This window comes from Manis javanica, chromosome 15, assembly GCF_040802235.1.
Source record: "Manis javanica isolate MJ-LG chromosome 15, MJ_LKY, whole genome shotgun sequence".
In the NCBI taxonomy this organism is placed as follows: Eukaryota; Metazoa; Chordata; class Mammalia; order Pholidota; family Manidae; genus Manis; species Manis javanica.
Genome location: NC_133170.1, coordinates 66,288,975 through 66,311,325, shown reverse-complemented (window position 1 = coordinate 66,311,325; position 22,351 = coordinate 66,288,975). Strand labels below are relative to the sequence as shown.

Genomic DNA, 22,351 nt, shown 5'->3' with positions numbered 1-22,351 from the left:
CTTAGCATGTTTCTTTATTTGTTCAACCCTAGCATATGCGTCAAATGGTTTCAGAATTGTGGGCTTGGGGCAGTATCCGCAACACACCATTTGTACGCACATGCATTGTCTTCCATCTTATACTGCTCAGTTAAAACAGGTTTTCCAAAATTATGTAAGGCAGCCCCCTCTCCCGCAGCCCTTCGGTGGGGTTCTGGCATATGTCTGTAATGCAGTTGGATTCGTTTGCCCTAGTCTGCAGGCTCTCTTGGGGTCACTTGACATCCCAGTTGAGTGTTTTTTTAGTTTGCTTGCAGAGAAAATCACTCTAGAGTGTGGCTCTGTTGTTTGACATGTAGAGGCATGAGTCTGGCAGCACAGGGCAGGCTCAGAGGTTCCCAGGTACCTCCTTTTTGTCATCAGCTACTCTCCCCACTTGGCTACACCACATGTTCTTGGTGGAATAAATTTACCTTTTCCAAAATGTGCTATGAATAGAAACATGGTGTGTAACCTTCTGCATTTAGCAAAATGTGCCTTGCTTTATCCACATTGGACCATCAGAACTTGATCCCTTACTCTGGCTGAGTGGTGTCTGTTGTACAGAAGAGCCCCCATTTGCTCATCCAGTTACTCTGGAAAGGGCAGCTAGTGGCCTCCAGGTTGGGGAATTACGGGAATTATAGTGCAGCTGCCTCTCGTCTTTCATGTCCTGCAGGAAGGCTTCACCAATGATCAGTACCAGGAGCTGGCTGAGCCTGCCTCGCTCACCTATGTCACCCGCTCAGAGAACAGCATCTTTTTTGAGGTTGATGGGCCCTACCTTGCCATGATCCTTCCAGCCTCTAAAGAAGAAGGCAAGAAACTGAAGAAGAGGTAGTAATCCCAAAGTCTTTGTGCTTAGGAAAGGAAATGGACAGATTAGGTTTCGGCCCAGAAAACGGGCCAGGAGCTAGGATGGGCACAGACTTCAGTCCTATTTCTTGGTCTTTTTGATTCAGTTTGGAAAGTTTTTTGTGCACACTGATGCCACCATCTCTGTTCTACCTGTTCAATTCTGATTCTGCAGGGCCTTAAGTCATTTTTATGTTGGAAAGCATAACCTCAGTGTGGAGAGATGTTTGCTGATTGATGGATACTCTATGGGAGGGTCAGAAATAGAAGGAGGAAGGCAGAGGGCCAGTGAAAAATAGCCTGCATCTCCAGCTCAGCTGTGCTGGCCTCTGTTCCTAGATATGCTGTGTTCAATGAGGATGGTTCCCTGGCTGAGCTGAAGGGCTTCGAAGTCAAACGCCGTGGAGAACTACAGCTGATCAAAATCTTCCAGTCCTCGGTGTTCGAAGCCTTCCTCAAGGGCAGTACCCTGGAAGAAGTATATGGCTCCGTTGCCAAGGTGGCTGATTACTGGCTGGATGTGCTGTATAGCAAGGTGGGGCCACCTTCTTAGTCACCTGGCCCCAAGGAGCCTGTGGGCAGTGGGACCTGTGTTCCCTGAGCTAGCTCCCGGAGAGCAAGGTGATGGAGGAGCAGTTGACCAATTCTGGACTTCCCAGGACTTCCAATGCCTTTAGAATCCCCCTCCACTTCTATATCCAGTGACAGAATTCTGTGGAGGAAGCAAATAGCATGATAATAAAGGGAATCATGAGAGAAAAGTTTACAAATAGTCAAATCAACATCTTTGATGTTATAGAACTCTTGGTAGGCCCTATAAATGGACATGTTTGCGTGCCCACATTATTCCTACAGTCTAAGGGCAGTGTTGGCTTATCTGAGCTGAAGGGTACACTGGTCCCTCACTTGTTCCAGGGACCATCTTTTTATTTTCTCCTTTCTGGTCCTCATTTCCCATCTTTCTCTTCCTTTTAGGAGAAACATTAACTCTCCTTTTTCTGCAGCTTTGATGCTAATAATTTAGTAAGTATTTGTTGATAATCTTGCACAGTCTAATAAAATAAAAGTTAAGGTGTGGTTTGTCTCTGAGGATTCCTGTAGATGTGTAGGGGACAGCCCTGGCACTGATTCTCAAGCTCATCAGCCAGAGAAACCCAGGACCCCACGTGAGGAAAGTCCTGGTGAGTCAGGGGGAGGCTCTTTCCTTCTGCATGATGTTTTTCCCATTGCCTCCTCCTCCAGGCTGCTAACATGCCTGATTCTGAGCTGTTTGAGCTGATCTCTGAGAACCGTTCCATGTCTCGGAAGCTGGAAGATTATGGGGAGCAGAAGTCCACATCCATCAGCACAGCCAAGCGCCTGGCCGAGTTCCTGGGAGACCAGATGGTAAAAGACGCGGGGCTGAGCTGCCGCTACATCATCTCCCGGAAGCCGGAGGGGTCTCCAGTTACAGAGAGGTAAGGCGCTAAGGTTAAGAAAGGCCCTCCTTAGGGATTCAGATGCTTGCGTTGAAAACCTGGTCCAATTGGCATCTGCCACCACACAGAGCACTTCCTTAGAAAGAGCAGGTGTGGGGGGGACAGCAGGTTATATGACAGGGTTTGCTGGGGACCTGGTGGGACCCTTGAGGCTGTGGTGAACCTGTCAACTGGAGCCCCAGAGAACCTGGGTATTGGGTCTGACTGAAAGTGCTCTCAGTTGGGCATAGTGAGGTGGGTTGTGTTGGAGGGCCAGTTCGGTGGCCCAGTTTCAGGGTCAGGGCAGGGCCTTGTGTCCCTCACACCTTCCAGGCTGATGCTACCCTGGCTGGAGAAGCCACAGAATGCTCCAGCATGTAAGGCTCCCATGCATGGTTAGGTCCACATCTCCAAGCTCCCATTACTGACAAGAGGACATGTCCTTCAGCTTCTGGATCACTTCAAAGGCAACAGCAAAGGGTTGCATTGGGTTAGTAGCTTCCAGTCCCAACTCGCAAACATTAGGGCCAGCAGGCAGTCTCTTATCACCCAGTGCTTGTTGGGCTGTGGAGCTGTGCAGCCATGCATGGTGAGCTGGGAGGTGTAGAGTGTCATGGCATGCTTTTCCTGTTGTTGTATAGATGAAAGTAAGGAGTTGTTGCAGCCTGTCATTTGTGGCCAAGGCAGAGCTTTATCCCAGCAGCTCAAGGACTAGAAGTAGCTCCATGGGCTCATCTTGAGAATGAGAGCAGGTGTTGGAGGTATTGGGCACTATCAAGAATGGTTTCACAGACGGCCTCACAGTGCATTCATGGTCTTGTAATGGGCCTCATTGTTCCTCCCACATGAGTCTGGGTGGCCCTGTGACTTGCTGTGACCAAAGGAATGTGGCATAACCCTAACTTCTGAATTCTGGTTGCAAGAGGCCTTGTGGTCCTGTTCTTGCCCTCTTGATGCCTAGAGTGGCCTTCCAGAGGCTGGGTGATTGTGTGCCAGGGGAGGCCCAGACTATGGAGGCTGGGCAGTTGTGTGCTGAGGGAGGCTGAGCTGATGGCACCAACAGCCATACCTGCTCAGGTGGCCACTGTAGCTGCCTGAGTGACCCCAGGTGAGACACCCAAACTACAGACTCATAAGCAAACAAGTAATCATTTTAGTCCATCAAGTTTTGGGCTGTTTTGCAGTACAGAGAGTGGTAACTGATAAAAACCAGAAACTTCAATAATTCAGCATTCTCTCCTGCACTAGAGAGTCCTGGAGGGAAGAGAATGAAGCACAGCAGATAACTTCCTTAAAATGAAACCCGACAGTCATAACAGAGGGAAAGGAATGTAGTATGAGGCTAAGATGGACTATAGACAGAGTGAAAGGAAGGATTCCTACCTATCAGTAAGACAACCCATGGGAAACAGATGTGAATGGTCATACATGCTAAGATGTTCAAAACTCGCAGTAATCAGGAAATGCAGTTTTTAAAAGCACGTAATTGTTGGAAATAGAAAGTATGATGATACCAGTTGTTGGTGACCACATAGATCAGTGCTCACACTGTGCAGATGGGGTAGGGGACTGTCACTTTAGAAATCAGTGTATGGCACAGTAAAAAATACCTGAATTCACCTCTGTCTACCACTTCTGGGGCCGTGCCCTGCATAACCAACTTGTGTGCTTACCTTGTGATTAATAGCAAAATCCGGGAATATCAAAAGTGTCCATCAACCAAAAATGGATAAATGTGTTTTTTAAACAGGAGTTGGAATGATTGGATCACAGTTATATGTTATAGCACAGATAGATCTCAAAACACATGAACAAAACAAGTTGCAACATGGTGCATGCAGTATACTTGCATCTACCAAAGTATACAGACATGGACAGTACTCCTTTTTCTTCACGGATGCATACAAGTAGGAGAAGAAGAGCATGCATAGCATTGATCGTGTTTGTTCTGTATGAGGAAGGTCAGGAGGGTGCATAGGAGCTTCATGCTCATCCATATTTTTTCACATGTGAAGGGGCTTAGAGTTTAGTAGGACTAGATGGTATGCACAGGTGTTTGTTGTGTTCCAAGTTTCTCTGATACTTCACAAGAAAATGTTTTAGAGATGTGTAATTCTGTGCATGCGTATGGGACTATAATTTCTGTAAAGATGTTTATAAGCAGCTTTGTTAGCAACATGACAGAGCACATGGCCAATGGTGGGATTGTACATTAAACCATGGTATTTTAATATGATGTAGTATTATTTAGTTATTACATACAATAAACATTGGCTATAAGTTAGAGTTCATGCAAAATAACAACATTAAGTAAAGACATGTTACAACTCAGTTGTAAGTCTTTATTTCCATGTACAACACATACACACTGAACAGCTCTGTGGTCAGAGTTGGAGAGGGTTCCATGTCTGTGAGCTCTGTGCCTCTTCTCTCCCAGGGCCATCCCACTTGCCATTTTCCAGGCAGAGCCCACAGTGAGGAAGCACTTTCTCCGGAAGTGGCTGAAGAGTTCTTCTCTTCAAGACTTTGATATTCGGGCAGTGAGTACTGGTTTGTTTTTTACTATAGAAGCTTAGACAGAGCAGGGTATGCCTGCCTCAGGTCACCTTTCTGTCTGGAGTCTTCACTCTTGACTTCCTTCTTTCTGATACATAGCAGGGCAAGCAAATAGTTGTGCTCTGGGGCAAAGCTAGAAAAGTAAGCTGCAGGGGACCCTTATTTCTTCCAGAGGGAGCACAGTTTGGGTTCTGGTGCACCCACCAACTGGTTCTTTGAGCCTGGAGAGTCACTTAAACTCTGTCTCTGCCTCAGTTTCCTTTGTGAGGTGGGGCACCTGTTGTCATAGAGTTTCTGGGAGGGCTTAATAATTCACGAGGCCTTCAGCTTTGTGCTCGGCAGTGTGAGCACAGCTGCTGCTGCTTTTCCCCACTGTGGCTGGCGTCCTGTGTGCTCAGATCCTGGACTGGGACTACTACATTGAGCGGCTGGGAAGTGCGATACAGAAGATCATCACCATACCTGCGGCTCTGCAGCAGGTGAGCCTGTGCACCAGGAAAAGGCCCAGTGTGCTTATAGGCACAGGACCCTGGGCCCAGCCCAGACCAGAGGAGTCAGACATGACCTTGATTGCCTTCCAACCTCCTATAGGTGAAGAACCCAGTGCCTCGTGTCAAACACCCTGACTGGCTGCATAAAAAGCTGCTGGAGAAGAATGATGTCTATAAGCAGAAGAAGATCAGTGAGCTTTTCATCCGTGAAGGCAGGAGACAGGTGACAGGGCCAGGCCAGGGTGGTGAGGCCATCACAGTCAGGGTGGGCAGGGTCCTATAGGTCCCTATCTATGCTACTGTCAACAATGGTAGGTGCTTCCCAAAAACATGTAGAATGTATACCTTGAGGGTTTACCTTGTAATTCCCCCCAGCATTCTTTTGTGATAAGAAACACATTGTGAGTTATTGGTTTGCAGTCAGGAACTATCTTATATGTAAATATAGGGTGTACTAATTAGACTTAGTGACTTGGAATAAATCACTATACCTTGGGACTTCAGTTTTCTAAACTGCAAAACAAAAATCTGTAGAAATGCTAATAAATATCAAGGATAGTATAATGAGAGGCTAAGCTAAAGTCAGAAAAGCAAAGAGGAAATTCTCAGGTGTTGCAAATGAAAAGCTTTAAGCCAGAGCAGTATACAAACTCTTCTGCTAAAAACTAAACTCTTGGGTTGGATTTTTAAAATCTAACTTTATCTTATTTATAAGAGCTATACCTAAAAGATAGGGGCACATGTTAAAAGGATGAAAAAACTTACATACCAAATAAATGTTAACTCGAACAAAGCTGATGTGGCTATTTTAATGCCAGACAAAATAATCTTTAAGCCAAAAATATTAGTGGGATAAGGACAGTTATTAAGTAATACTGAAAGTCACAATTCACCAGAAATACATAATTCTAATAGTTGAGGTTCAAATTAAATTATGTAAAGATTTACGTAATTAGAAGAAGAAATTGATGTTCCAATCAGTTTGGGAAGTTATAACACATTTCTCTCAACTGATAGATTGAGCAGAACAAAAGCTAGTAGAAGTATGTAAGATTGGAGTGACACAATGAACTAGATTTAGTAATTAAGAATTAATGAACAAAACCTTGGGCTCAGTAATCAGATTACACATTCTTTTCAAGAATATATAAATTAATGATTATACATATACCAAAAAGTAAGTTGTAACAGATTCCAAATAATTTATGTACAGATCATGTTGTTTGGAAAAAGTCACGGATCAAAGAAGTCATATGGAAATTAGGAATACTAAGTGCATGAAAATACTATAAAAATGTGTGGTAAGCAGCTTATGTGCTGGTAAGAGTATGTGCATGCTATCTAAATGTATGTATTAGAAAAGTTAAATAGAAAGTTAAGTAAGCTTCCTGCTTAAGAATTTGGAACAGAGTAAACAGAAGTAGGAAGAAGCTACACAGGCAGGAGCAGTGTGAGTGAAGCAAACTAAAATCACAGTTTCTATCTTGGAGAAGACTTAACCAAATAGACAAACCTTTGCCAAGGTAGATACTTTGGGTTTTATTTTAATGAAAACAGACATAATTGAAGTACAGTAAAACCTAAAAGAATATAACTACTTTTTTTGCTAAACAATTGGAAAAGTTAGGTGGAATGGATAGTGTCTAGAAGAATTATTCCAACTAACCTAAGACAGAAAAGCTAAATAGAACTTTAACCATTAAAAAGGTGAATCATAAAAAGTTAAAAAGAAACAAACACTGTACTCAAATGGTTCATCAGAGGAATTTTCCAAACTTTTTAAACAAATTATATTCAGAGAATAAGAAAAAAGGAAAAAGCTCCTTAGCTCATATGGTAACCTCGGTAACACTGGTTATCTTGGGGACAAACTGACAGGCAAGGATGAGAAAGAAGAGCCAGGCCATTGGCAGTTATGAACACCAAATGCAAGAATAACAATAAATAAATTCTGCAGAGCATAAAAGCAGTAACATTGTGTCCGTACAGGCATTATGCTAGGAATGGTGGTATCCTTTAACTTTAGAAACCTTCAATTTAGTTAATCTTAAGAAAAATATAATTTAATCATTAAAAGAGAAGAACCCTGGGACCATCTCAAATAGATGAGAAAAGGACATTTGATAAACTGATCTGTTCAGGATATAACTTTGAGTAATCAAAATCAGAAAAGATGAGATGAGATGGTTTCTCTGATAAGCTCTTATTTATTAAAGCTCAGTAGCAAATATCATACTTGATGGCCAAATTAGAGGTGTCACACTAAGGAACAAGAAGTGGATGCCTTTTGCCACCACTTCTGTTCAATAGAGGCCCTGGCCAGCATAAACAAAAGGTAAGTTTTCAGGATTGAAAGGGAGATGTAAAACTCCTCATTTGCAGATAATATAATTGTTAACACAGAAAAGAAAAGGAAACCCAGAAATTGTTTTAATTAATAAGACTTTTGAATAAGACCACTAGGTAAGAAATAGTATAAAAAATATATAGCTTTATTTTATATAAGTCAGTTACAAAGTATTTTTTGAAAGATACCATTTATGATAGTGGCAGATGTACCAAGGAATACACCCATGGTTAACAAAATGTATGAAAGACTTATGGAAAAAAATTATACGATTTTATTGAAGCACATAAAAATTCACCCAAATAAGTAGACAGGTATACTATCCTCATAATTGGTAGGACTTGATATTAGAATGTGGTAATTTGCTCCAAGTTAATCCATAAAATTCAGTGTAATTCCAATTAAAATATCTGCAAAAAGTTTTTTGATGAAACTTGACAAACTAATCTGAAAAATTACAAAAAGAACAAGGATGAAACTTAACAATTTTAAAGAACAAGCAGGGGAAATCTTAGTAGGTAACAAGACTCAGTCTATCTCTATTGTATTCCCTTATTAAGATTTACAAACAGGGAACCTGGAAACATCACAGTGCACAAAGGTGCTCAACACATTGCAGAGGGAGAGCATGACTGCTTACTCAGTAAATGATGCTGGGGAAATGGTTATTCATATATATTTTTTTGGTATCATTAATGTATAATTACATGAGCAACATTATGGTTACTAAACTCCCCCCATTATCAAGTCCCCACCACATACCCCATTACAGTCACTGTCCACCAGTGTAGTAAGACGCTATAGAATCACTACTTGTCTTCTCTGTGTTGTAGTGCCTTCCCTGTGCCCCACCCCACCTACATTATGTGTGCTAATTGTAATGCCCCTTTCCCCCCCTTATCCCTCCCTTCTCACCCATCCTTCCCAGTCCCTTTCCCTTTGGTACCTGTTAGTCCATTCTTGGGTTCTGTGAGTCTGCTGCTGTTTTGTTCCTTCAGTTTTTTCTTTGTTCTTATACTGTGCAGATGAATGAAATCATTTGATACCTGTCTTTCTCCCCCTGGCTTATTTCACTGAGCATAATACCCTCTAGCTCCATCCATGTTGTTGCAAATGGTAGGATTTGTTTTCTTCTTATGGCTGAAGAATATTGCATTGTGTATATGTATCACATTTTCTTTATCCATTCATCTACTGATGGACACTTAGGTTGCTTCCATTTCTTGGCTATTGTAAATAGTGCTGTGATAAACATAGGGGTGCATATGTCTTTGTGAAACTGGGGTCTTGCATTCTTAAGGTAAATTCCTACGAGTAGAATTCCCGGGTTAAATGGTATTTCTATTTTTCGTTTTTTGACGAACCTCCATACTGCTTTCCACAATGGTTGAACTAATTTACATTCCCACCAGCAGTGTACACATCCTCGCCAACATTTGTTGTTGCTTATCTTTTGGATGGTGGCCGTCCTAACTGGTGTGAGGCAATATCTCATTGGTTTTAATTTGCATTTCTCTGATGATTAGCGATGTGGAGCAACTTTTCATGTGCCTGATGGCCATCTGAATTTCTTTGGAGAAGTGTTCAGCTCCTCTGCCCATTTTTTAATTGGCTTATTTGCTTTTTATTTGTTGAGGTGTGTGCTCTCTTTACATATTTTGGATGTCAACCCCATATTGGATATGTCATTTATGAATATATTCTCCCATACTGTAGGATGCCTTTTTGTTCTATTGGTGGTGTCCTTTGCTGTACAGAAGCTTTTCAGCTTGATATAGTCCCACTTGTTCATTTTTGCTTTTGTTTCCTTTGCCCAGTGAGATATGTTCATGAAGAAGTTGCTCATGTTTATGTCCAAGAGGTTTATGCCTATGTGTTTTTCTAAGAGTTTTATGGTTTCATGACTTACATTCAGGTCTTTGATCCATTTTGAATTTAGTTCTGTGTATGGGGTTAGACAGTGATCCAGTTTCATTCTCTTACATATAGCTGTCCAGTTTCGCCAACACCAGCTGTTGAAGAGACTGTCATTTCCCCATTGTATATCCATGGCTCCTTTATCGTATATTAATTGACCATATATGTTTGGGTTAATATCTGGAGTCTCTATTCTGTTCCACTGGTCTGTGGGTCTCTTCTTGTTCCAGTACCAAAATGTCTTGATAACTGTGGCTTTGTAGTGGAGCTTGAATTTGGGAAGCAAGATCCCCCCTGCTTTATTTTTCCTTCTCAGGATTGCTTTGGCTATTCGGGTCTTTTGTGGTTCCATATGAATTTTAGAACTATTTGTTCCAGTTCATTGAAGAATGCCGTTGGTATTCTGATAGGGATTTCATTGAATCTGTAGATTGCTTTAGGCAGGATGGCCATTTTGACAATATTAATTCTTCCTAGCCAAGAGGATGGGATGGACTTCTATTTGTTACTGTCCTCTTTAATTTCTCTTAAGAGTGTCTTGTAGTTTTCAAGGTATAGGTCTTTGACTTCCTTGGCTAGGTTTATTCCTAGGTATTTTATTTTTTTTGATGCAATTGTGAATGGAATTGTTTTCCTGATTTCTCTTTCTGCTAGTTCATTAGTGTATAGGAAAGCAACAGATTTCTGTGTATTAATTTTGTATCCTGCAACTTTGCTGAATTCTGATATTCTAGTAGTTTTGGAGTGGAGTCTTTAGGGTTTTTGTATGTACAATATCATGTCATCTGCAAATAGTGACAGTTTGACTTCATCCTTGCCAATCTGGATGCCTTTTATATCTTTGTTTTGTCTGATTGCGTGGCTAGGACCTCCAGTACTCTGATTGAATAAAAGTGGGGAGAGTGGGCATCCCTGTCTTGTTCCCGATCTTAGGTGAAAAGATGATGTTGGCTGTAGGTTTGTCATATATGGCCTTTATTACGTTGAGGTATTTGCCCTCTATACCCATTTTGTTGAGAGTTTTTATCATGAATGGATGTTGAATTTTGTTGAATGCTTTTTCAGCATCTATAGAGATGATCATGTGGTTTTTGTCCTTTTCATTGATGTTGTGGATGATGTTGATGGATTCTCGAATGTTGTACCATCCTTGCATCCCTGAGATGAATCCGACTTGATCATGGTGTGTGATCCTCTTGATGTATTTTTGAATTCGATTTGCCAATATTTTGTTGAGTATTTTTGCACCTATGTTCATCAGGGATATTGGTCTGTAATTTTCTTTTTTTGTGGTGTCTTTGCCTGTTTTTGCTATTAGAGTGATGCTGGCTTCATAGAATGAGTTTGGAAATACTCCCTCTTCTTCTATTTTTTGGAAAACTTTAAGGAGAATGGGTATTATATCTTCCCTATATGTCTGATAAAATTCAGCAGTGAATCCATCTGGCCTGGCAGTTTTCTTCTTTGGTAGTTTTTTGATTACCAATTCAATTTCATTGCTGGTAATTGGTCTGTTTAGATTTTCTTTTTCTTCCTTGGTCAGTCTTGCAAGGTTGTATTTTTCTAGGAAGTTGTCCATTTCTTCTGTATTTTCCAGCTTGTTTGCATATAGATTTTCATAGTATTCTCTAATAATTCTTTGTATTTCTGTGGTGTCTGACGTGATTTTTCCTTTCTCGCTTCTGATTCTGTTTATGTGTGTAGATTCTCTTTTTCTTTTAATGAGTCTGGCTAGGGGTTTATCTATTTTGTTTATTTTTTCAAAGAACCAGCTCTGGGTTTCATTGATTTTTTTCTATTGTTTTATTCTTCTCAATTTTATTTATTCTTCTCTGATGTTTATTATGTCCCTCCTTCTGCTGACTTTGGGCCTCATTTGTTCTTCTTTTTCCAATGTCAATAATTGTTACTTTAGACTTTATTTGGGATTGTTCTTCCTTTAAATAGGTCTGGATTGCTATATACATTCCTCTTAGAACTGCCTTCGCTGTGTCCCACAGAAGTTGGGGCATTATGCTGTTGTCATTTGTCTCCATATATTGCTTGATCTCTGTTTTAATTTGGTCGTTGATCCATTGATCATTTAGGAGCATGTTGTTAAGCCTCCGTGTGTTTGTGAGCCTTTTTGTTTTTTTTGTACAATCTATTTCTAGTTTTATACCTTTGTGATTTGAGGAGTTGGTTGGTAGAATTTCAGTCTTTTAGAATTCACTGAGGCTCTTTTTGTGGCCTAGTATATGGTCTATTCTGGAAAATGTTCAATGTGTACTTGAGAAGAATGTGTATCCTGCTGCTTTTGGGTGTAGAGTTCTATAGATGTCTATTAGGTCCATCTGTTCTAGTGTGTTGTTCAGTGCCTCTGGGTCCTTACTTATTTTCTGTCTGGTTAATCTGTCCTTTCAATTGAGTGGTTTGAATGCATTTCACTGTATTTTCTCCTTTAATTCTGTAAGTATTTGTTTCACTTACGTCTGTGCTGCTGTGTTGGGTATATATGTATTTATAATGGTTATGTCCTCTTGATGGACTGACCCCTTAATCATTGTGTAATGTCCTTCTTCATCTCTTGTTACTTTCTTTTTTTTTTGACATCTATTTTGTCTGATACAAGTACTGCAACACCTGCTTTTTTCTCCCTGTTGTTTGCATGAAATATCTTTTTCCATCCCTTCACTTTTAGTCTGTGTATATCTTTGGGTTTGAGGTAAGTCTTGTAAGCAGCATATAAATGGGTCTTGCTTTTTTATCCTTTCTATTACTCTGTCTTTTGATTGGTGCATTCAGTTCATTTACATTTAGGGTGATTATCGATAGATGTGTACTTATTGCCATTGCAGGCTTTGGATTTGTGGTACCAAAGGTTTAAGGGTAGCTTCTTTACTGTCTAACTGTCTAACTTTACCTCATTTATTATGCTGTTATAAACACAGTCTGATGATTCTTTCTCTCCCTTCTTATTCTTCCTCTTCCACTCTTTATATGTTAAGTGTTTTATTCTATACTCTTTTGTGTTTCCCTTGACTGCTTTGTGGATAGCTGATTTTATTTTTTGCCTTTAGTTAGTATTTGGTTGGTCTGCTTTCTTTGCTGTGTATTTCCTCTGGTGACATCTATTTAGCCTTAGGAGTACTTCCATCTAGGCCAGTCCCTTTAACATACCCTGTAGAGGTGGCTTGTGGGAGGCAAATTCCCTCAACTTTTGCGAATCTGGAAATTGTTTAATTCTTTCTTCAATTTTTTTTTTTTTCAACAAACAACTTTACTTTTATTTAAGAAATTTTTTTTTTTGAGAGGGTATCTCTCATATTTATTGATCAAATGGTTGTTAACAACAATAAAATTCTGTATAGGGGGGTCAATGCTCAATGCACAATCATTAATCTATCTCAAGCCTCATTCTCGTCAGTCTCCAATCTTCTGAAGCATAACGAACAAGTTCTTACATGGTGAACGAATTCTTACATAGTGAATAAGTTCTTACATGGTGAACAGTACAAGGGCATTCGTCACAGAAACTTTCAGTTTTGATCACGCATTATGAATTATAAACAATCAGGTTAATATGAATATTTGTTTGATTTTTATACTTGATTTATATGTGGATCCCACATTTCTCCCTTTATTATTATTATTATTTTTAATAAAATGCTGAAGTGGTAGATAGATGCAAGATAAAGGTAGAAAACATAGTTTAGTGTTGTAAGAGAGCAATTGTAGATGATCAGGTGTGTGCCTGTACACTATGTGTTAATCCAAGCTAGACAAGGGCCTTAAAACATCCACGGATGCAGATTTCTCTCAAAACGAGGGGTGAGGTTCTAAGCCTCACCACTGTTGATCTCCAATTTCTCACCTGATGGCCCCCCTGTGACTATGCCTGTCTTCTTTCCTCAAATTTAAATGATAATCTTGCTGGATACAGTATTCTTGGTTCAAGGCCCTTCTGCTTCATTGCATTAAATATATCATGCCATTCTCTTCTGGCCTGAAAGGTTTCTGTTGAGAAGTGTGATGATAGCCTGATGGGTTTTCCTTTTAGTAGGTGACCTTTTTTCTCTCTCTGGCTGCCTTTAATAACCTGTCCTTGTCTTTGATCTTTGCCATTTTAATTATTATATGTCTTGGTGTTGTCTTCCTCGGGTCCCTTGTGTTGGGAGATCTGTGGGCTTCCATGGTCTAAGAGCCTATTTCCTTCCCCAGCTTGGGGAAGTCTTCAGCCATTATTTTTTCAAAGACACTTTCTGTCCCTTTTTCTCTCTCTTCTTCTTCTGGTACCCCTATTCTGTGAATATGGTTCCATTTGGATTGGTCACACAGTTCTCTTAATATTCTTTCATTCCTAGAGATCCTTTTATCTCTCTCTGCCTCAGCTTCTCTGTATTCCTGTTCTCTGATTTCTATTCCATTACCAGTCTCTTGCACCTCATCCAGTCTGCTCTTGAGTCCTTCCATTGATTATTTCATTTCTGTTGTCTCCCTCTGGACTTAATCCCTTAGCTCGTGCATATTTCCCTACAGGCTCCATCAGCATGATTATGACTTTTATTTTGAGTTCTTTTTTCAGGAAGATTGGTTATATACCTATTTTGTCAGGCCCTCTCTCTGGCATTTAAGTGATTTTTGACTGGACCATGTTCTTCCGCCTTTTCATGACAATAGAAGTGATCTCCGGCAAGTGGCACTTGTGTCAGCTGGGAGAACAAAGTCTTTTCCTGCTTGCTGGTCGCCTTGCCGTTCTCCACTGCCTGTGCCAGTTAACCGCACACAGGGAGCAGTCGATGGGTTGATCCCCTGAGCTGCCTTATGCTGGGCAGCCCTTGGGATGGCCTAGGGCACTGTGGGGGTTGCAGGTGTGTGGCATATGTTCTCTTCCGAGAATGGCACCCCTTTGTGACTTCCGGACTTTGCCCTGGCTTCCTCTGCCTATGCTGTGCGGCTGCATGCAGGGGGCAGCCTCTGAATCTGGCCCAGTTAGCTGCACACTGGGAGAAGACTCTGTGTGGTTGCTGTGGGTGGGTTTGCTTCCTGGCTGGTCTATAGCGATGGCAGGTCAGCCAGTTTGCCTGCTGTGCCAGCAGGGGGAAATGAACAGCAGGCTGCTTATCACTGTGAGGGGCTTTGGAGCTGCGTTGTCACCCAGGGGGTTAGGGCTCCTGAAGTTCCTTAAGATTCCCAGACTGCTGATCCGAGTGTGCTAGGACAATTTTGTCCACTGGTTAAACTCTTGTCCCTTTACTACTTTTCAAGTCCCTTTAAGGCTTTTCTTTTGTCCCAGAGTAGCCGGCTGTGGGGACCTACTCGCAGTCTCAGTCTTGGATTTTACTTTTCCATTTCTCTAATATCCAGTACACCATGCACTGTGTGTCTGTGCTCCTGGTGCAGATTACTAGGGCTGGTTATTTAGCAGTCTTGTGCTTTCTTTCACTCCCCACTCTGATTCTTTTCCTCCTGCTGGTGAGCTGGGGTGGGGGGAGCACTCAGGTCCCTTTGGGTCACGGCTTTGTATCTTACCCTTTTTGTGAGATGCTGAGTTTTTGCAGATATAGATATAGCCTGGCTATTGTACTGTATCTTCTGGTCTCTCTTTTAGAAATAGTTGTATTTGCTGTATTTTCAAAGTATATATGGTTTTGGGAGGAGGTTTCCGCCATCCTACTCATGCCGCCATCTTGCACACCCCATTTCTCGGTTATTCATATTTTAACTAGTCAGTTTCTATCTTAACTCCAATAAAGATCTAAGTTGAAAAAGAAAACTAAGATCATTAGAAAGAGACTATGATTTTGGGGTAGAAAGGACTTCTTAAAGGGAAAGATTGAAAATTCAATTAAAATTTAAATACATAGTCTGAAATTAGTGCAAAATGTTGATAATTATTAAATCTGGGTGACAACTTGGAAATTCATTACTTTTACAATTTTTAAACTAGAAAATAAACTTATACCACAGACGTCACTATAAAATCAGGAGACCGTTCACAATTCAAACAAGGCATTTGGAATGTACAAAAGTTAGAAATTGCCTATAAGCATATGTATATGTTATCTGTTGCTATATAGCAAATGACCCCAGAACTGAGCAGCTTAACCGTCACATACATATTTGCTTACCCTTTCTGTGGTCTGTGGGGCAGGAACCCAGGCACAGCTCTGCTGGGTCCCCTGGCTGGGGTCCCCACAGGCTGCAGTCAGGTGTCTTCTGGTATTGTAGTCTCATGTCAAGGCTTTCCCCAGCAATGGGGAGGAATGTGCTTCCAAGGTCACTCTGGTGACTGGTGGCAGGATTCTTTGTGGAGGCTGTTCCTGGTTGCTTGCTCTGTGGACCTCTGTAGGACAGCACACAGCATGGCGGCTGGCTGCATTCAGAGCAAGCACTAGATAAGAGCCAGAGAATGCCAGCAGTGCACTCAGAGATGGCATCCCATCACTTTTGTGGTCATCTGCTCATTAGAGGCAAGTAGCTAGGCAGAGACCACTCTTGGGAGGGATTTATACCAGGGGTGTGAACACCTGGAGGTGGGTCACTGGGGCTATTTTAGAAGGCTGCCTGCCATAGTGTCAGCCTCACTGTCAACTAGGTGATTGCAACATGTAATATTAGACCCCATGTCAAAGCAAAAATGAGAGAATGGGGACATCGGTATCCAATAGAGAGGGCACTAGCCTACCTGTACTTCTGGTGGGGGTGTGGGCAGCTGCACCAGTGTGCAGCTCTGAAGGAGCACGCACTAAGTGCTCCTTACTTACAGCATCATGATGGGGAAGCTAGCTTGTTTGTATGATGGAGTATCCTACAATTAGTGAATGGGCCATGTTCACATGTGTCAGTCTCAAAAATAGTTGAGTGAGAAAAGCAAGCTGCAATAGGATGTGTGCCATTTGACTATATAAAACCAGTTTACAGGTGGAGTGTGTGTTGTTTATAGTGTGGAATGGAAGTATAAAATGTGTGGGGATGGATAGGCCCTGTGCTCAGCACTGGGGGGAGAAAAAAGGGGGCTTTCCCTGTTCTTCGTAGTATTTTATGTCTTATGAAAAGAGAGCATTCTGGAGCAAACAGGTGAAGATGTAAACATTTACTTCATAATGGTGGTACTTGAGTGGCGTTTTGTTTGATCTCTTCACTATTAAAAAGTTAAAAATAGATGAGTCTGTAAATGAATGTCTTTGTGTGCAAGTATTTTATGCCATTCAGAAGATGCACTGATAATAGATTTCTAGAAGTGAGTTTTACGGAGAGATCCTGGAGTCTTATACCTCCTCTGGGTCTTTGCAGGTTAGCATGGCCAAGGCTCCAGAAGACACCCAGAGCCTTAGTGCTCCTGACATGGAGGACTTTGGCCTTGCGAAGCCACTGCACTCAACTGTTCCCATGGCTACTAAGAGGAAGCGTGTCCTCTGGGAGAGCCAGGAGGAGTCACAGGACCTGGAGCTAACTGTGCCTTGGCAGGAAATCCTGGGGCAGCCTCCGGCCCTTGGAACCAGCCAGGTAAGAAGCCTGGGAGTCTGGTATGCCTGATAGGAAGAGGGAGCAGGGACCCCAGGTAGGCCCAAGGTGCCTCCCTGCAGGGTCTGTTAAGAAGCACAGGGCCCGATACGGGGTCCTGACCCTTGAGGTTTGAGAGATGCCCAGTCCTAAGTGGGCATTTGGAAGCCACATAGGCTAGGTCTATGGAGGGATGCTTCCATTTCACTGCATGCGCTTCTGGCCTATCCCTCTGTCCATCCCAGGAAGAGTGGCTAGTCTGGCTCCGCTTCCACAAGAAGAAGTGGCAGTTGCAGGCCCGCCAGCGGCTTGTGCGCAGGAAGAGGCAGCGTTTGGAGACAACAAAGTGTGCACCACGGCACGGGGCCCCCCGTGAAGGGCCCACTACAGGGCTGGGGGGCTTCCTGCGAAAAACTGCCCAGAGCATTTTGGACCTTCCATGGCAGATTGTACAGGTGAGAGAGCAATCAGTGGGAGGGCAGGATGCCCCAGGGGCAGCAGCCACCACCAGGATGGGGTGTCTGGCTGGCTCACATCCTGTGATCTGGAATGGAGGGGGAAGGGCAGGCCTTTATCCTCAGGCCGCTGATTGAGGCTGGTGCTGAGACTGGCCAGGAGGTGCCCTGTCCACTGGTACAGAGCCCATGTGACAAGGGGAGGCACTGCTGTACAATCTGTTTCCCTTCCAGATCAGTGAGACCAGCCAGGCCGGCTTATACAGGCTGTGGGCTCTTATCAGTGGCGACTTGCACTGCTTCAAGCTGAGCATCCCCCGCATGTTCTATGTGAATCAGAGGGTGGCCAAAACAGAGGAGGGGCCTTCATACCACAAGGTACACGGACACGGAGGTTGGCATTGCTGGTCACTGGTTAACCCCAACCTTGGGGGCTGTCTCAGTAGCCTTGGAGGCCATGTAAAGAACCAGGCTCTGAAGAGACCTAACAAGCTGTATGACTGGATGCCCCAACAATAAACTGAAATGATGTCTGAAGGGCTTAAGCAAGTGCTCAGTGATGGCTGGGGTACTGTCCTAGGCACAGTCTTCTCTCAGCTCATGCCCACAGAGCAGGACAGGTTCCTAGTGGACCTTGGTTAGGGGCTGCAGGCTCTGTCCCCATAGGCCCTCCTGGCATGCATAGCTTCCCTGGGGTGGAACTCACATTCAGTTCACTCACTCAGAGTGCATAGTTTCCTGGTCTCTGGTGTATTCGGAGTCACACTACCACCATAGTCAGTCCAGGAACATTTCCATCACTCCCAAAAGAGGCCTTTCCCTTAGCTGTCTCTTCCCGCCCAGCCTTGGTAACCACTGGTCCCATTCTGCCTTGGAGAGCTTGCTCTGGACATTTCCTGTGAATGGAGCCCCATGGCGTGCCTCTTCCTCTCAGTCACTGTGTTCTTGGCAGGCTTTAACCTGGGGTTTCCATCCAAGCTCCCAGTTAGCTCCACCCAAAGCTCATTCCTCAGGCTATCTGGTGTATGATCCTTGGCTGGGCACTGGGAATTGCACGAGTGACATCTCATTGAGGAGATGTATGTTTGTAACTGGGGACTGGGTTTCTGGAAAAGATGAAATTTGCTTCCAACCAGGAGATTCGGCACCATGTAGGTCTAGAAAGAGCACATGATCTACAATTCCTGTAGCTTTCCTGGATGTGATTTGGTGCAGCTTTGTAGAATGTCTTTCCCTTTGGGTGCCCTCTCCAGCTTCTTCCCTGCCCAGCTTCCCACACACACTCTCGCTCCCTGGAGTCTCCTTTCTCAGTCCTCTGGCTAGGAAAACCAGGTTTCTTGGGGTTTTTGCAGCCTGCACCCTCAGGTTAAACCCAGGAAACCCAGAGGATGGGGAGCCCCTGCCCCTTCCTTGTGGTCTGAGAGCTGGTCTGCTTTACAGAGGCAGAGTGTTTTCCAGCAAGCCTAGAGCTGCTGTTCTTATTCACTGGGGAGATACGCTGTGGTGTTTACCCAGTAGGGTAGGCCCTGGAGTGCTAGGATGTTTAAATGGTGCAAGTGCTTATCTAAGAGTATGTATGTGCCTGTGCATTGTGTTTTACGAGTTACCACGTCACTTAGCTGTGTGACACAGTCATTGCTGTATTGTCACCAGGTGAACCGAGTCCTTCCTCGCTCCAACATGGTCTACAACCTCTATGAGTACTCCGTGCCGGAGGACATGTACCAAAAACATATCAATGAGATCAACACTGAGCTGTCCGCCCCAGACATTGAGGGCGTGTATGAGACCCAGGTAAATTGTCTTCCCAGCTGAATGGAGCAAGGATCCAACTGGATGGAACCCCACAGGGAAGGAGACCCACAGAGGCCACAAACAGGCAGGCTACAGTAGTGACCCCCTCACAGCAATTTTCAGTAGTGGGTCTGCCAAGGACAACCTGGGAGTGCTGGGCTGTACCTCCTAGAGTGGGCCCTCCCCACCAACATTAGCCCGCCCATCTGTCCCTGCTCCAGGTTCCATTACTGTTCCGGGCCCTAGTGCAACTGGGCTGTGTGTGTGTGGTCAGTAAGCAGTTGGTGAGGCAGCTCTCAGGCTGGGAAGCAGAACCCTTTGCTCTTGAGCACCTGGAGATGCGCTCTCTGGCCCAGTTCAGCTACTTGGAACCAGGTATGGCTCATGTAGGCTGCCCTCCCTCAGCCCTCCCTCCCACGCATCTCTGGGTGACAGGCTGTGTTGTCCTGCAGGAAGCATCCGCCACATCTACCTGTACCATTACATGCAGGGCCACAAAGCACTCTTTGGCATCTTTGTGCCTGCACAGCGCAGGGCATCTGTGTTTGTGTTGGATACTGTGAGTTCCCAGTCAAGGGGCTGTTATGGGTCTTGCTGGGTGGTGTCTGTGGGAGGTCACTGGGCAAGGAGAATCCCTCCCCTTGTTTCTAATGGCCTTTGCCTGCATGTACCTTTGGCAGTCGAATTAGAAGGGCCTATCACCCATGCCTGTTCTCGGGGCTGCTGGCTCCTTCCACACAGAGAAAGGACTGACATGGCCCTTGTTTGTCCAGGTGCGAAGCAACCAGATGCCCAGCCTCAGTGCCCTATACTCTGCTGAACACAGCCTCTTGCTGGAGAAAGTGGGCTCCGAGCTCCTGCCCCCCCCCAAACACACTTTTGAAGTTCGAGCTGAAACAGATTTGAAGGCCATCTGTAGAGCCATCCAGCGTTTCCTGCTGGCCTACAAAGTGAGTGCAGTTAGGGTCACACTGTGAGCCCCTGCCCCGGGCCTAGTCCCAGCCACTTTCTTTCCTGTATCCAGGAGGAGCGCCGCGGGCCCACCCTCATCGCTGTTCAGTCTTGCTGGGAGCTGAAGAGGCTAGTCAGCGAGATCCCCGTCTTAGAGGAATATCCGCTGGTACCTGTCCGTGTGGCTGATACAATCAGCTATGGAGTCCTGGACTGGCAGCGCCATGGGGCCCGGCGCATGATCTGCCACTACCTCAACCTGGATACCTATCTGTCCCAGGCCTTCGAGATGAGCAGGTGAGTGGAGCAAGAGGTGTTTCTTTGCATCTGCGGCCCTGGCATCTTGGTTGTTGCCGGCCTCTCGTGGCAAGTTGGCTGACCTGTGCCCCCATGCAGGTACTTCCACATCCCCATTGGGAATCTACCCGAGGACATCTCCACCTTCGGCTCCGACCTCTTCTTTGCCCGTCATCTGCAGCGCCACAACCACCTGCTCTGGCTGTCCCCAACGTTGCGCCCTGATCTGGGCGGAAAGGAGGCTGATGACAACCGTCTTGTCATGGAGTTCAATGACCAAGCCACTGTGGAGATCAACAGTTCAGGCTGTTACTCCACAGGTGGGTGGGCAAGGCTGCTTGTTGCCATTCTGTGATGGCAAAAACCACAGCAGTTGATGTTCAGCACTTGGTTGTATGGGTGCGGGGGCCAAGCCTACTGGGCAGCAGGGCTTGGAGGGTGAGTGGGGGTGGGCTCTGCAGTCAGCCTGAGTTAGGTGCTCCTTGGCCACCCCTGGCTGCCAGACAATAATAATTTTTCCAAGATAGTGCTTGCTGTGGTTGGACTGTAGATCCAGGAGGGTCAGTGCATGACCAGTGGTGTCTGTGCAGTGTGTGTGGAGCTGGACATTCAGAACCTCGCCGTCAACACCATCCTGCAGTCTCACCATGTCAATGACATGGAGGGGGCTGATAGCATGGGAGTGAGCTTCGACGTGATCCCGCAGGCCTCCCTGGAGGACATGATCACTGGCAATCAGGCCGCCAGCGCCCCAGCCAGTTACGATGAGACGGCTCTCTGCTCCAGCACCTTCAGGTACCTGGGGGCCCATGTCCCCGGGAATGTTACCCTGATCTTTTGTTCTTGTGGTTTCTTCTCTCCACAGGCAGAATGGCCAAGTTTAGGCTCTACAAGAGCATTAGAAATCCTTTTATCCTCTACCCTTGTTTTGGGAAACTAATTGCTAAGACACTGTCACTGGGGCTTCCCTCCACCTGGCTGGCAGAAGGCCAGGCTCCTTACTCTAGTCACAGGTCTCTTGCTACCTCTGGGTGTGGGTCAGGATTTCAGGGGCTACTGTGTGGTGGATAGTAGGGTCATGGATATGGGTTAAACCAGGCAGAAAAGGGTGCTGTCTACAAGGTTCATTTCAGGAGGGGCTTGCTACAGCAGGGAGCAATCTTCCTGACCCCTCTATGAGCCCCATAAAGTGGAATGGTTGCCACCCATTGTAGAGAAGAGAAAACTGAGGCAGAGAGTGACCCCATCCTGTGGTCATCCTGCAGGCAAGAGGAAAGGCTAACATTCCAGAGCAGGTCCTGGGATTCCAGAGCCATGCTCTTCACCTGTCGCTCCTGCCTCCTCACAGGAGTAGCAGGAGTGTCTGCAGGCCAGGGGGCCTTGGAGAGGAAGGCTTAGAGGCCAAAACATGTGTGCTGTGGTAGGGGCCAGGGGCTATCTGGGCAGAGAGTGGATAGTTCAGTTCTAGGGGGTCAGACACAGGTGGGATGGTTAATGGGCAGTCGGGGTGAGGCAGACGGTCAGGATCATGGCTGGTGCACAGGAGAGGAGTTCCTGCAGGCTCTGTTCCTGTCCTCCCTGCAAGGTGAAGTGCCTGTGGCTTGCCTGCTGCTTCTTACAAAAGACACCTGCTGTCTTTTCTCTGTCCCGACACTGAGTGTACAGTGTGGCTTCAAGAAGCCAGGGTTGGCTTGAATGAGGTGGGGAAGCCTGACCTCGAAGGGTACA

The 22,351-nt window shown here is 44.7% G+C and overlaps 1 protein-coding gene across 5 annotated transcripts in view; it reads left to right on the top strand.

The window, feature by feature from the left end:
* Positions 1-22,351, top strand: part of POLE (DNA polymerase epsilon, catalytic subunit) — a 75,186-nt gene that overhangs the window by 28,617 nt on the left and 24,218 nt on the right. For 3 of the 5 annotated variants that reach the window (XM_073222982.1, XM_037014330.2, XM_037014328.2), the window contains exons 24-39: positions 698-855; positions 1,213-1,408; positions 2,116-2,330; positions 4,768-4,870; positions 5,285-5,365; positions 5,478-5,600; positions 16,917-17,129; positions 17,372-17,581; positions 17,816-17,959; positions 19,235-19,375; positions 19,597-19,750; positions 19,828-19,934; positions 20,149-20,325; positions 20,400-20,623; positions 20,723-20,943; positions 21,214-21,418. In XM_073222982.1, the coding sequence (XP_073079083.1) occupies positions 698-855; positions 1,213-1,408; positions 2,116-2,330; positions 4,768-4,870; positions 5,285-5,365; positions 5,478-5,600; positions 16,917-17,129; positions 17,372-17,581; positions 17,816-17,959; positions 19,235-19,375; positions 19,597-19,750; positions 19,828-19,934; positions 20,149-20,325; positions 20,400-20,623; positions 20,723-20,943; positions 21,214-21,418 (2,672 nt within the window). The remainder of the gene's footprint in view (positions 1-697; positions 856-1,212; positions 1,409-2,115; positions 2,331-4,767; positions 4,871-5,284; positions 5,366-5,477; positions 5,601-16,916; positions 17,130-17,371; positions 17,582-17,815; positions 17,960-19,234; positions 19,376-19,596; positions 19,751-19,827; positions 19,935-20,148; positions 20,326-20,399; positions 20,624-20,722; positions 20,944-21,213; positions 21,419-22,351) is intronic. The other 2 variants (XM_037014329.2, XM_037014333.2) reach the window with 2 other exon arrangements.